The following is a 14,965-nucleotide window of genomic DNA, read 5'->3' as shown; positions in this document are numbered from 1 at the left end:
ACTGCAGCAGTTCCAAAGATTACAGCGGCGTTACAGGGCAAAAGCATTTTGCAAGCAGCCAGATAATTTTATTATTTGAAGATTTTAAATAATAGGAATAGGAATAGGAATAGGAATAGGAATAATAATAATGCTACTACTACTACTACTACTACTACTACTACTACTACTACTACTACTACTACTACTACTAATCTGCCTTGACTGACAGGTTATAAGGTGACAGGACACAGATTTTCTCTCCCCATGCCTAAACATCACTAAATTGCCTACAGAGGAGGTCTGACTCATTCTGTGCAAGCTGCAGTTTCCAAATGGTCTGTGTATGGATTTACTGGAGAACAGTATTCTCAGGAAGTAGCCTTCAAGTAACTGAGGTAGGTTTAACTCTTCCTGAGGTCATACATCAAAAGGATCTCTGTGACAGTCTAGATCTCACAAACACGAGGCTATTGCAATCCCTGAGGGTCTTACTTTCCGCCTTTGGTATTGATGTTCAGTCGAGAGTCATCCTCAATTGGTTCATAATTCTTGGACCAAATGAACTTAGAGTCTGGAGACATCTGATCACATTCAAAGTTCAAGGAAATCACTCCATTGTCATCTACATCAACCACCACTTCCTTGGTTCCTTAAAGAGCAGAACAAGGCAATTCCAGTTTCTCAGGAAAGTAAGCAAACAAATTTCTATAGACATCATTTAGAGAGTGGATTAAGCAGATCCTTGCCATTTTCTCAGCTGGAACATAAATTGCTGCACTCATTGATATCCCGGGTCTTTGATTCACAAGAACAGTTCTTTTTCTAATCCACAGGTTAAAAAGCATCATAAATCAACTGATTTTTCTAAGATGAATCTAAGCATCTAAGCATACATGAAGGTTACAATATTTGCTATGAAAAAGTCTGAAGGGGTGAAAAAAAGTGAGCCTCTAAATCCCCTAAATGTTTGAAATATTAAATAGTCATATTTTCCATGGTAAGGAGTAGTTAGAGCTTTCATTATGCAGCATGCATTTCCTATTGTCTAATAAGGTAAGAGCTATACAGAGAATAATGTGCAAATGTGGGCATTTGAAGAGGTGAAGAAGAGGAAGCAGTCAAGTTGTCCAGCAGTGCACACTTGTGACTGAGGCACATTTTTGGTGACACTGGCTTCACTCAGGGAGGTTGGTTTAATTGCTGTGCTTGGCATCCAGCCCTGCTGCTGTCTGGACCATTAATCCTGGGCCCACAAAGGGAGTGAATATTTGCAATTAGCTGCTTAAGTCACCCACCCAGTCTTGCCAGCACCCTCAGTCCTTGAGCTGGATAGGGTGACCTAGTTCATCCTGTAAAAGGCCTTGGGGGTGAATCCCAGGTCAGCAATCTGAAGGCGCCTCTGTTCTGCTCCCTCACACCCCAGTGGAGCTAAGGGAATTTCATCAGGGATTTGGGCAACTCAGTGAACTTGTCATCTGTGGCATTAATGTTCATTTCAACAACTTGTCTGAGAATGTCAGGGAGAGCATGTGCACTGAGAGGTGCTGGAGAACATCCAGCCTTCTTTTCTGAACAGCTCTGAGCTGGATCTTGCATCTGAATAGGGCACTCATGTCCTATTACTTGGGCTAAGACAATTCTGGGCTGCCCAGAATACTAATGACACACTTTCTCCACAAAGTATTGTTCTTTAAAGACAAGAGCCTTATTCCTGACACTGAGATTAAATGCTTTATTTTCAGCATAACTCTTAGTGACCCTCAAGCATAGAAGGAGATTTTTCCAGCACTGCGGGCAGCTCCTGTCATGATGATCTGTGTACACACAGCTTTCTTAGCCTTCACACTTTGCCATAAGCATTTAAAGAAAGATGAGATTAATATTCCCATTTTGGTACTGTTATGTACCAGCCCTTGCAGCAGTGAAGCACGTTAAGTACCAATATGTGATAAATGAAGTCTGAGGCCTACAAATATTTTACTAAGCAGCAGTATATTTGCAATTTTTTGTTATAATTTAATTTATTGTAAGCAAAATTCACCACTTGCAATTTCATTAGTGTTTAGTTTCCTGTGGGTCATTAGTCCATGAATCTTTTGATAGCACTTTATGTGACGTGGAAAGAATTACAGCCATAAGGTTAATTTGAACAATATAACCTTTTACATTTGTTTTAAAGTATTCTTATTATGGTGTCAATGTGTGGCATTTATTTCCAGAAGCGATGATGGAATTTACCACTAATATTTATATGAGTAAAAAAAAAAATTGTCTAAATTACTGACTGCATTTGAAGACCTCACTCCACCTATCCTGCAAAGTGGAGCCAAAGAAGCTGCCATAGTACTAGAAGTCTTAATTTCCCTCCTCTAGATAGCTTGGCGGTTTCAACATGTCATCCAGAGCTTCTCTTAGAGTCACAGTAAGAAATAAAATGCTTAGATGTCATATCACATCTCCATTTATCTGAGCATTTTATTGCATTGAAAGGAAAGAAATAACAGAACATAAAGAAGACATTTTCCATAAACTAGAGGTAATGGCATCATTTTGAATACAGCCAGTCAGAAAAGTTGAATGGGACAGAGTTTCATAAATTTCTGAGGCTCAAGCCTTTCTCAAGTGGCTGATGCAGGCTCATAATCTAGTTTTGCTTTGTATCAAGACAAACAAGGACTAAGGGCAGCAATGTGGAAGAGCTGCAGTCAGCTCTTGGATTTCTCTTGTTTCCTGTGGGATCCACATATGCCAAAGTGCTTTTGTCAAAAGCCAAAGTTACAGCTCAAAAGTAGCATGGATTGGTATTTGTTTATGTGATTGGGTTTTAAATTTAATTTTAGAAGATAACTGTACAAATTAAACATGGTTTTCAAAGAAAAGAAGGTGCATGCAAAGTATTGAATCATTATATTTACACATTTCTTTGCATAAAGACAACTGGCACCCTTTGTATGAAATCATGTATTTTCATTCAGGATATTATTTGCTTACATTCTTTGATTAGAAATCTTGGTCTTCTTGTGATTTTACACATTCACCAAAAGTAGCATTCCAGCAGGAACTGTGTAGAGAGACCTGACAATATTTTGTCTCCATCCAAGATGGTAATAAAGGCTTGATTCATTGGGCAGCACCAAAAGATTTGTGGTAATTTTTTAAAAATGGTGTGATTGTTCTTGACATTTTTGTGGTTTGAGTGAGAAAAGTGGAAGCCTGCTCAAGAGGCTGTTTTATGAAACAATTGTTTTTAATAAGTCCTTGTCTTTTCTTAATACCTTTAAGAAGCTTAGTTTGGTGGATTCTGTATCAGCAGATCTCAGCTCAAAATATGGGCCAAGTAGATTTGTACACATAAGCAATTTTCAGTTCCCTGAGTTTTGACTGGGCTAAATCCTCACTTTCTGGTGATCCTTCATACCTATGAACCCTCCTTCTCTAATGGTGAGGTCTATAAACCAAATGTTCAGCTCAAGTTCACCTCGTTTGAGTGAACACTGAAAAGAGTATCCAGGTTTTTTTGGTCATGTCATCTTCAAAAGGGTTTATGTTTCTATTTTTTTTCAATTGTAGTAACATGGCCAATCCTTTATTTAGGACACTTGAAGAGTGTTATCACCACAACGTTTCATCAGAAGTATGACATGCAGATATTAACCCTCAATGAAAACAGATTAGTACAGCCAAAAGTTTGGTATTAATAGTGACTTAATTCTCTTTGTAGAAGTGGTTGCTGTATATAAGCTCTTTGCAAGAATAAATTTTTAAGTTTTGCCTTATTCCAGTTGCAGGTGATAGAAATAGCCGTGGTGCTTCAGCAGCTTATAGATCTGAAGTTAGAATTCCCATCTTTTTCAAAGATCCTGTTTCAAACCCTTTTTCTTTTTTCCCATCCTGGCCTCACTAGCAGTCACCCCAGTCTCCCTACTCTGAGTTTTCCAGTTCTTTTACACCCCCAGCTTCAGACCTCTTCTTTCAGGCTTTCGTGACTTGCAGCCTCACTAAGGTCTAACTCAATACTAGTTAGAATTTTTGCTGCCCTGGTCATAAGGATCAGGCATCTATGAGAGCTGAACAAGAGGAAGTAAAAATGAACCTGGGGGTCAGAAACAGGGAAATGAAGTCTGCCAGTGTAGGAAGGGAACTTGTCAGAGGACAAGAGGGTGTGTGATGGATCCAGTTTGAGTTGTACCCCTGTACCTTCTTACATCATACTGACCTTATACCAGATTTGTTTAAAATATCTTTTTTTGGTTTTGTGCCTTGTAGGACACTGCACTTCTAAAATAGTCTATAGACGAGTAAGCCACAAGCCCATGCTTGTGTTTTCTGTTAGGGGCTGCCAAAAAGTTGTTGTCTCTGACCAGTCACCTATTTTACTTGTATAGCTAAATAAACCCCAGGGAGTTCCTAAAGTTCCAGGTATGGAATACGCTGCCTCTGTTCTGTGTTCCTGTGTTTCTTGCTGGTCTTACACTGGAGCCAGCCTTCAAGGATGACTCCAACAAAGAGTTGCACTTGAATTCCTACCAAAAATGGTCTCCAAAATTACTTCAGTATGCTTTTAAAGTATTTCTTTTAAAAAGAGAAAAAAAGTAGTTTCTTTTACCCTTTCCTGAGGCACATTAGATAAGAAAAGGAAAATGATAAAGCATGAACAACTGGCTTAATACAGGAAGAGCAAAATTTACATCTGTAATATTATTTGGTGGAGCTGATCTTACTCAGTCCTCTACTTATTCATCTACCGGTAGAGACATGCAAATCTTACAACTTTATTGTATCTTTATATTCCCAAATCTGTAGTTACGATAAGAAAATCTGTTCTGACCTTAAAATATACCAGACAAGGAACTTAAGATATGGCCCTCAACTCATATCTTGCTTCATAAACAAGCTTGACTTGAGAGGGATCTGATTCTTGGCACGTAGCCTGCAGGTAAACACATTGCACAAACAAGAACCTGTGTAAACATGACGACAAAGAGGAAGTATTTCTAACAAACCTGGTCGTGTTTCAGCTACAACAGCATCTGTGACATCTGATGGTTTCCCAACACCAGCCTGGTTTGTTGCCCGCACACGAAATACGTAGCTCACACCTTGCGTTAGGCCACCAATCTGGAGGAACCAAATACACATAGATGATGTGGTGCAAAACACTGATTTTTATTTCACACTTATACCACACCAGTCTGGGTATTTGACAATTCTATTTCCTTCCTTGTTTTGTTTTGTTTCTCTCCTAGTTCTCTTTTTTTTTAAAATTCAATTCCAGAGTGACATGACTCATCTGTGTGACTTGCTCCTTCCTTGTGTGCATAGTTAATGTTCAGGCAGTGTCATTGCTGTCACTGATTTCTTTGCAGAAGGAGTAATGTTTTTGTAACAGGATGTTTTTAACATGTACATTGACCTCTGAAACACCATAGTCTTTTACTGCAGCTAAATGCTGGCTTTGAAAAATTAAATTATCAGGGTAATAAATGCCAGCTACACCTATTTAGAAACAAGAGGGAATTAATAGTACAGATTTAATTGCAGTGACTTGAGGAATTATACTGACATATCACTTGTTGATACTCCTTTAAAACATATATGAAAAGATCACACTTAAAAGTGAGTTGCCTTTCAAATATTCTGAAAAGCATAAAAATAGCAAACCTACTTCAGAAGTAGCTCCAGAACTGAGATACTGCTGAGCACTTATTTAGAAGTTATTCCACAAAATTATGTATCATAACAGTGCAAGAAGCTTGGGTTTAACTTGCTGTGAAATGTGAGGAGAGGCTACTGAGTATTAGAAAAATCACTTGCCACATTATCATATCTGGGTTTGTGCCGTCTGTTTTCCTACAGTGTTACCCTTTAAGCCAAAAAATGCTAGGGATGCTTGCTGTTACAAGAATGGTATTTGGGTTTAGCAGTGCTTTCTTTTATTTTTAGGCTTGTCAGTTTGTCTTCTGAGTTACTGTCTTGTCTGACTATACAGGTATCCTTGGCACAGCATGGCCTACTGAGTATTCCATTAAGTGGAGCTATGATCAGCACAGGATGATGCTATCAAAGACTGACTTCCCCAAGGTTATGCTGCTATGCCAGTAGTTGAATCTTCAGCTATTTACCTTCAAGAATTTATTTTGAAGTGGCTTCTCATTGACACTTCTCCAGTGTTCCTCCTTTGCTTCAGTTTCCTTCATATCAACATAATAACCAACTATGGGACTACGACCAGAATAAACTGGTTCCTTCCACAGTAAAACCAGAGAGTCCTTCCTAACTTCTGTGCATTTGACATCATGGGGTGGCCCTGAAAGGTAAAAATTGGACTTGTGGTATCAAAAATAAATCCCAAAGGGGCCCATGCATAAGACTCCAGAACCAAAACCAGACAGAACCCATAACTGTACACAGAACTTACATAACATTTAGCTCCTCTGTGTCATATCTAGATCCAATGTAAATACAACCCATGCCAATTAAAAATACTAACCCAAAACACAATCTAATTCATTGGACTTGGTATCTTGATTAAATATTCATGAGCTTACAAAATGGACAAATAATCCCCAAACTCGGGGAAATAAGTTAATTATTAAGCTAATATGCTGCTTCAAGGACTGCTCTAAAGTCCACTAAAGTCAGTGGAGGTTGTTTTCATTCATTTCAATGAATGTTAAAAGGTCAGGGATCTGGCCTCGTAGTGATACATTTAGACAAGGGTTACAATTCTTCTCTGCCTTGTACCTTAGACAGGTATTTATGTCTAGTATTTAAACTAGAAAGCGAAGTGCCAGACACAGTAGAGGAGCCAAGCAGGAAAGATAAAAAAACCCAGACAGGCTGCTTGTTTGGATCACTGTAATGGTACTAAATCAAAGTGCTGAAGATTCAAGCCTGGCATGAACTTCAGTGCCCAGTTGACTCCCCTGAAAAATGCCCACATTAGATATCAGTCCCAGAGCATTCCTGGGCTGTGTCCCACTCAGGATCCTACCAGGCACAGCAATGGTCCACTCTTCACATTTGAAGGGCTTGCTGGGTTTGGAGGGTGTCCCAACCCCCGCCAGGTTAGCAGCAGCCACCTGGAACTGGTACACCATGTTTTCCTTCAGGTTTTGGATCTGCAGGATCAATAAGATGGTACTTATTAACTTTGGATTAGGACTTCAGAAAAAAGTCACAATGACAATTGTTGAAAGCATGAGCTTGCTTTTAAGTGTGCCAGAAGATGGAAGCATTATTGACATCTTAACATGATAATTATCTTGGCTTTTCCTCTGATCAGTGATGCAGCACACATGAGTGATCTTAGCACACTCAAACTGGAAACCCCCTTTCCTACTGATAGACACTTTGGTAGTCAGGGATATTGCTCAACAATCATCTTAATCTGTCCCGTGGTATGGAGCAAGTTCACTTAAGGCAAGAGTTGTCCTCCTGGTGGGGTGAAACTCAGGCCTGGCATTGCATTTCATTTCTAAAGCAGCTCAACGAGGCTGTCTCTAAATTGGGTCAAGAACTGATCACAAAAAGTAGCTGGCACAGAGCTGGTTTCAGCACCAGCAAGCACTGGGATATGTCCACCAAACCAGTAGGAATTCCATTCATTGTGAGGGCCTGACTTACAAAATATCAGACCATATCAGTGAATTTACAGATGACAGTTGGTGCCAGATAACAAATAAGTGTACAAACAATTTTGCAGAGAAGTTTAATAGAGCTAAATAAATTTACCATCATGGATTTAAAACCCTCTGAACAGCTATCTGTACACTGAATCATAATTCATCCCAACCTATCTTTGAGATTTGATTTGAAAATCATGTCTTCTCCCCCAGCAAGAACTGGAGTTAACCTCTTACCCTGTATGCCCTCTCAGTAACAGCCTTAATGTTGGCCTCCTTCCATTTCCCAGGAACTCCATCAATCACTTCCCGGTAGTTCACGTAGTAGCCGGTAATTTCAGCTCCACCAATGGCTTCAGGTTGTTTCCATCCCAGTACCATCGAGTCACGAACACTCTCGAGTACCACGATGTCGTAAGGTGGAGATGGAGCAGCTGTTTCAACATGAATAACACGTAAGTAGGAAGTAATATTTCATGCTGCCTTACACTTACCGTATTCAGGTGGCTCCTACCCTGTGTTTCCTCATTAGGACAATATTTATGTGCAAGGGACGTTTCTCAAGCTGGAATAAGAAATGCAGGATAAAAGCTTCCACAAACCAAATGCAGAAGCCCAAACTGCATACGAATTAGTTTTCAGGATCCCTTGTTTTTGAAAAGCAAGCTGATACATAGCAAAAGAATGTGTTGCAATTGCAGCTCTGATGCAAGTGATCGGGACTCACTTTACTCTGTGAAAAATGAGGAGCTAAAACTAGCATTGCAGGAAAAGCAAAAAAATTGGAGATGCAATGATTTGTTTTCTTTTGCAGAAACCAAACCCCTTCTTACACATACAATATTCATTGCAGTTCCTTTTTTTTAGAAAAATAGTCTCACATTCTTTCCTCCAAAGAATTGCCTTTATTTGTTTCTTTTTTTCTTTTAAATGTATGCACTGTGCAAATTTTATCATTGCACCCATCATATGATCTTACCTTAATGGAAGGCAGAGTGATCATAGGCACTGCAGACTGACCAGAAACGGAACGTGTCTGTTACTGGAACTTACATTAAAAAATATGTGGCATAATCCTCCTTCTTCAATTTTTTTTTTTTTTTTTTAACAATACAGAAATCATTAACTTCATCCCAATGCACTTTGTTATATTTCTTCAGTATCTAGTAGGGAAATGCTTGCCCACACCCAATATGTAACATCCCAGTGAAAAGCCCTACTTGTGCCCTGGAAGTCATACTTTGGATGGAAATCCCACGTCATAGATGTTCCCTTTTGTGTGTAATGTTTTATATTGGTGTCAACTAGACTCAGGTACCTCTACTTTGTTTTCTGTTCAGCATTTTGTGTCTCACTTCAGAAGCCTAGGGAGGAGTTTAGTTCCCTGGCCAGGTACCAGGACTTAAATGAAATTCAAGCCCCATGTCTCTTGGGCACAATGGGTGTTTAGGCTCTGAAAACTTAAAACTTGATTTTGTGCATGTGCCTATGCCATGATAGGTTTTTCTCCTTACATATCACTATTAGTCAGAGAGAGAACACAACATTTATTAGCACAGTGTGCCGGAGGATAAGATGCAGCTTAGGCTAAAATCCACAAAGAATCTTCCTATATCCTAACAGAACACAGATTTTCATGCTTACCATCATTATCAGATTTTGTTTCCTTCCCACGAAATGATGCCTTAGGTTTTAACTTTTATATTTTTCAAATTCTGTACTACTTAGTGTGTAACTCTGAAAGTTTCTTGTAGCCTGTTAATTTCTGCTCTCATGCTAGGTAGACATAACAAAGCTTCTCTGGGTCTGCTCTTCAAGGACACTTAGGCTGTCCTAAGCCGAAAAGTATAAACCAAAGAGCCGCTAAAGCGGGGGTAAGCTGAGGGGAAAACTGAAGCTTTAACTGGAAAATTAACCCTGCTATGCAAATGAACCAAACCTATAAAAGTGTGAAGAACTCGTGATCTGTTGTCCATCTTGGGGTCCATCTTGTCAATAGCCTCTGGCTCCCCAGGGGGTACCTTTGAAGGCCTTTCAAATAAAAACCTACTTTTATTCCCTTACTAGTCTAGTCTCTGTTTCTAGGAAGCCTCTTAAGGCACCAGTTCTTTAGCACCCCAGATGGGACTCAAACCCACAAATCCTGGTTTAGGAAGCCAATGCCTTATCCATTATCCCTGGTGAGACCAGAGGGGAGGGGGGAGAGGGAGAGCCGGGCAGCTTCTGGGCAGAAGCCACTGAAGACACAAAAGCCTTCCAGAGCTGCCACTGCAAATTTTCATCCTCTTTTAGATGTGGCCCTGCCAGAGCCTGAGTTGCGGCCGGGAAGTCTCCTGGGTCCGCAGGAGGTGGCGGGGGCGGCCAGTCCTCCTCCCCCTTCTCCTTTTTCACGGGCTGGAACCCATCTAAAGCTGCCTCTCCTCCCCCGCCACACCAGGGACCCACATCAGCTGAGAAGGAGGGGAGGCTGGGGGGGGGAGAAGGAGGAGGGGGAGGAGGGCCCAATCTTAAGGCAGGAACTATTAAATCCATCTCCACGTCTTCCCCTTTTGTCGGGTCCCCCATAGACTTCTTAACCTTTTTCTCTTTTTTCCTTATAAACAGTATATGCTCTCTTTTAGATATTTGTAACTTAGATGCAGCCAAGAAGAGCTTTGCATACTCTAGTTCTAAGAAACAGTGATCTCTTCGGTGATACAATATTAAACTCAATATTAATTCTTCATCTAAGCTTCCAAATTGCGGCCACTTTTGCCAGTTATCTAACCTATAAGCTGGCTAAATCAGTGTGGAAAGCCTAATTAATTCTGCTTTTGTAAGGGTTTTATCTTTACCAGCTAATTTTCCTCAGTTATCTAAGTTTAAAGGTGAGTTCTGTGGTATTTCACTCCCCATACGAGAAATATTACCACCCATGGTTTTATGCTTATAAACCAAAAATTCACAAAAACAAAACAACAAGATCTAAAATACTCTATAAAGCAAAGAGAGACAAATAGAGAAGGTAGGATTTGGAACCACAAGCCCAGGACTTAAACTGTGGCTGGAAACACATTCCAAGTCTCTGAGCTGCTGCACCACCTGGCTGGATGCTGAAGGGTGGAGGCTGGACACAAACTAGCAACAAACCAACAGAGGGAAAATTAAATTCCCTGGGACTCTCACACGAGTTCCCTGACAGCTCTCATGAGCTGACAAGCTAACAAAAGGGGGAAACACCAAATGAAACCCCCCCAGACTCTTCTGAGTCCCTAAACAAACTGTAAGAGATCTCTTGATTGCAGCTAATACCAGAGATGACTGCATCCAATTCACTGTAAGCTTGTTAAACTTTTTGGGACAGAGTGGGTACAGAGTTTCCAAAGACAAGGCACAGATTGCCAAGGAAGCAGTAGCTTACTTGGGGCTTGAGATCTTCCGTGGACACTGACAGCTCAGCAAGGAATGGAAAGAAGCCATTTGCTGACTTCCAGAGCCCCACACCATGAGAGAGATGTAGGCTTTTCTGGGAATGGTAGGTTGGTGTCGGTTGTGGATAGCAAATTATGGGTTGTTGGTGAAACGCTTATATGGAGCAATAAAAGCAGCTGAAAATGGCATTATAATTTGGACTGAAAGCACAAGGGCTGCATTTAAACAGCTGAAACACTCTCTAATGTCAGCTCCAGCACTGAGCTTACCAGACTTGACTAAACCTTTTGAACTTTTTACACATGAGAGACTGAATGTGGCACTGGCATACTAGCACAGCACCTCGGAAGCCAACGGAGGGCTGTGGCCTACTTTTCCAAACAGCTAGACAATGTTAGCCAAGGGTAGCCTGGGTGTTTGAAAGCCATGGCAGATATGGTCATCCTGATTCAAGAGGCCCAGAAACTCACCCTTGGACAACACATTGTAGTGTATGTGCCACATGCAGTAGCAGCAGTACTGGAACAGAAAGGAGGACATTGGCTGTCCAGCAATCAGATGCTTAGATATCAGTCACTGCTGTTAGAACAGGATGATGTTACCCTGAAAACAACTTCTGTTGTTAACCCTGCTGTGTTTCTGTCCTCTACCTTAACTGACGATGTGCCTGAGCATGACTGTTTGCAGACAATCGAGGAGGTCTATTCCAGCAGACCAGACCTGAAGGACGTGCCCCTAGAAAATCCAGACTGGGAGCTGTTTACAGATGGGAGTAGCTTCATGAGAAATGGTAAACAAATGACAGGTTATGCAGTAACCACCAGGACAAGGTGATCAAGGCGAAGGCCCTGCCGGCAGAGGTGTCATCGCAGAAAGCTGAACTGATTGCACTGACAAGGGCCCTAGACCTGAGCAAAGGAAAGAAGGTAAATATATGGACTGACTCTAAATACGCATTTCGTGTTGTCCACGCCCATGGAGCCAACTGGAAGGAGAGAGGAATGTTGAACGCTCAAGGTAACCAGATCAAACATGCTGAACAAATCCTTGCCCTCTTAGAGAGCATTGGAAAACCCACAGAGGAGCTATCACGCAGTAGAGGTCACCAGAAAGGGAAAACCACTCCAGAATTGGGAAATCGCTTTGCTGATGAATCAGCAAGAAGGGCTGCAGAGAAAGGTATTCTTGCAGTAATTCCACAAAAAAAGAATGATTTGTCAGGGTTCACCCCAAAATATGATCAGGCAGACCACAAGTTAATTAAGAAACTTAAGTCTGAGATCACAGAAAATGGATGGGCTGTTACACCTGCAAATCAGGTTGTAGTCCCACCTCTAATTCTTCGAGAGCTAGCTTGAAGAGAACATGAAAGCACACATTTCAGGGTTGAAAATGTTCTGAAACATCTGAAAAAGGTAGTAATAGGAAAGGGAATGACAGATATTGTACAATCAATAGTGAGTAAGTGTGAAATCTGCTGCAAACACAATCCTGGTACGAGGGAAAGAGTTGTGTTACGAGTAACAAAGGCAGGGGATCCTCCTGGAGATTACTGGCAAATAGACTTTGCTGAGTTACCACACAAAGAAGGATACAGGTGCATACTGGTATTGGTTGACACCTTCAGTGGATGGCCTAAAGCTTACCCCTGTCACACTAACACAGCCAAGGAGGTGGTGAAAGTTTTGCTTAATCATATAATACCAAGGTTTGGGGTTCCTTTAGGTATGTCCTCGGATAAGGGACCACATTTTGTTGCAAATGTGATTCAAGAAGTTAGCCAGAATTTGGGAATTGCTTGGGATCTGCACACACCTTACAGACCCCAAGCAAGCGGTAAGGTGGAACTCATGAATGGGACCCTTAAGGCACAAATTAGCAAAATTTGTCGAGACATCCATGACGTGGGTTCAGGCCTTGCCTATAGCTTTACTGAGGATCCTCATACAGCTGAGGTGGAGGGATAACATCAGTCCCTATGAAGTATTGTATGGCAGGCCATATCAAATTCCACATGTTCCAGGTGAAATTCACATGAGGGGAAAACTTGATTTGCAGAGATATCTAATGGCTTTAGGTTCTACTTTGCAGAAGCTCCAGAATTACATCATGTTATCCAGACCCATAGGACTGGAGACTGCGTCTATGTCAAGTGGTGGGACAGTGATCCTCTACAGGCCAAGTGGAGAGGACCATTCCAGATTTTGCTGACCATGCTCTGGGTATATAACCCAGAGAACTAGGTAACCAGACTCCTAACGAATTACTGAAGTGATTTAGAAATAATATATTAGCTTGGATACATTAATATGTAGTCAAACAAGCCATTAAATTACTAACCATATTTATATGTTTGACTTTCAGTAACCACTAAGTTTGTAAAGTGGTCTCCAATACCATTACATGCATAATGATCTTAATGGAGGGTTGAGCACATAATTAATGGGTTTGATAGAAGATGCATCACTGTAGAGCACGTTCACTTGTGGCACAGTTGAACAGAAGTTACAGCAGTCTGAAGTGGACCTACCAAAGCAGCAAAATCTATTTATTTCATTAATTCTCACCTGTATCTTTCTTCTTTGTAACTTTTTCCACTGTCAAAAGATCCCTGGGTCGAGACTTACTTGCCTGCTTAGCAGCAACTTTTTGTGGTGCAGACCTGACAGCGTCTTTAACCATTTCTCTCATGTTACTGTCTCCTGTACTCCCCAGTTTGCCACAGCTACTGGGCAGTGTCTCTCTATTAAATTTAGCATTGCATTTTAGCAAAGCATCTGTGTCAAAGATAGGCTGGGAGGCCCCATGCATGCCTTCCCAGCTGGTAGTGCGGTCTGTTAGTCCAGCAGCTTTACCACTCAGTTCAGGACACACACCATGAAGCAATCCTCCCCCTGTAATTGCCAGAAAACAGCAAAGACATTTGGATTTAGAATACATTCTTTTTTCTTCATTCAGGCAAAAGAATTAAGAAATGCATGCAGTGAACAATACAGCTAGAGTATAACAAGTCACTGGGCTTACACACAAAATGTTAAGCTTGAATTCAAGAAAACTTGAAATGCATAGAATACCTCTCAGCCTGCTCACAAATAATGCTTTTTTAAATAGTGTCTAGTATTCAGAGCAGAAACAAAGATGTGAAGTTAATAGTATTCTTACTTTGCTACAATTATTTTAGTATTAGATCTTCCAGGTCACATTTCCAGTCCTATCAAGCTGATCTCACAAAACTGCCCTAGGCCACATGTCTCTGTTCTAAGGCTGAGAGGTATGCAGCTTTAATACAAATGAGAGTGAGGGTGTTGCAAACATACAATTTATTCTGGTGCAATGATCTCATTAATCTTTATGGATTAGTTCAGGCAGTGACCAGCAGAAACAATCCATCAGCAAAGAAAGAACACACAGGGTTATAGAAGGTTTACAAAAGACACGTTGCACTATTAGGTTTAGTCATGGAAACAAATTCCTTAGGAACTGACTGTGTATAGGATGGTGTGCATTAGATGTGATACAGCAGATTACAGAATCAGAATGACATTCCCATTTTCTAGGATACCTATTAAGTGAACTTGGCAGTGCTCTCATACAGTGGCTCACAAGAAACACCTGAAGAAAACTGGATGGTGAAGCTGAACAGTTTACAAGAGTGCAGTGATTGTGAATCCATGGCTGTGAGACTATAGGATCTTTGGATAAATTATTATTTGTGGACAACATTGTGAAACAAAGCAAATAATTGCTGAGAACTTATTTGCTTCATTAATTACAATTGAAAAGGGCAATGGAAAATAGCTTACCAATGGCTGCTTTCACCTCTATAGGCTCTGATTCCTGTGAAAATTCACTGAGCCCTGCTGCATTAACAGCTCTGACTCTGAAAATGTACTTCTCACCATTCTTGAGCCCATGGCAAATGAATCTAAAACAAACCAGTCAAGAAA

The 14,965-nt window shown here is 40.8% G+C and overlaps 1 protein-coding gene across 2 annotated transcripts in view; it reads right to left on the bottom strand.

Moving 5' to 3' along the window:
- Positions 1 to 14,965, bottom strand: part of MYOM1 (myomesin 1) — an 84,082-nt gene that overhangs the window by 29,638 nt on the left and 39,479 nt on the right. Inside the window, exons 17-23 of one of the 2 annotated variants that reach the window (XM_069004546.1) lie at positions 14,822 to 14,943; positions 13,586 to 13,912; positions 7,845 to 8,041; positions 6,977 to 7,103; positions 6,105 to 6,289; positions 4,986 to 5,100; positions 475 to 631 (exon numbers count right to left, since the gene is read on the bottom strand). In XM_069004546.1, the coding sequence (XP_068860647.1) occupies positions 475 to 631; positions 4,986 to 5,100; positions 6,105 to 6,289; positions 6,977 to 7,103; positions 7,845 to 8,041; positions 13,586 to 13,912; positions 14,822 to 14,943 (1,230 nt within the window). The remainder of the gene's footprint in view (positions 1 to 474; positions 632 to 4,985; positions 5,101 to 6,104; positions 6,290 to 6,976; positions 7,104 to 7,844; positions 8,042 to 13,585; positions 13,913 to 14,821; positions 14,944 to 14,965) is intronic. The other variant, XM_069004547.1, reaches the window with a different exon arrangement.

Source organism: Aphelocoma coerulescens, chromosome 2 (genome assembly GCF_041296385.1).
Source record: "Aphelocoma coerulescens isolate FSJ_1873_10779 chromosome 2, UR_Acoe_1.0, whole genome shotgun sequence".
Classification (NCBI taxonomy): Eukaryota; Metazoa; Chordata; class Aves; order Passeriformes; family Corvidae; genus Aphelocoma; species Aphelocoma coerulescens.
This window is presented reverse-complemented; position numbering and strand designations above follow the sequence as displayed.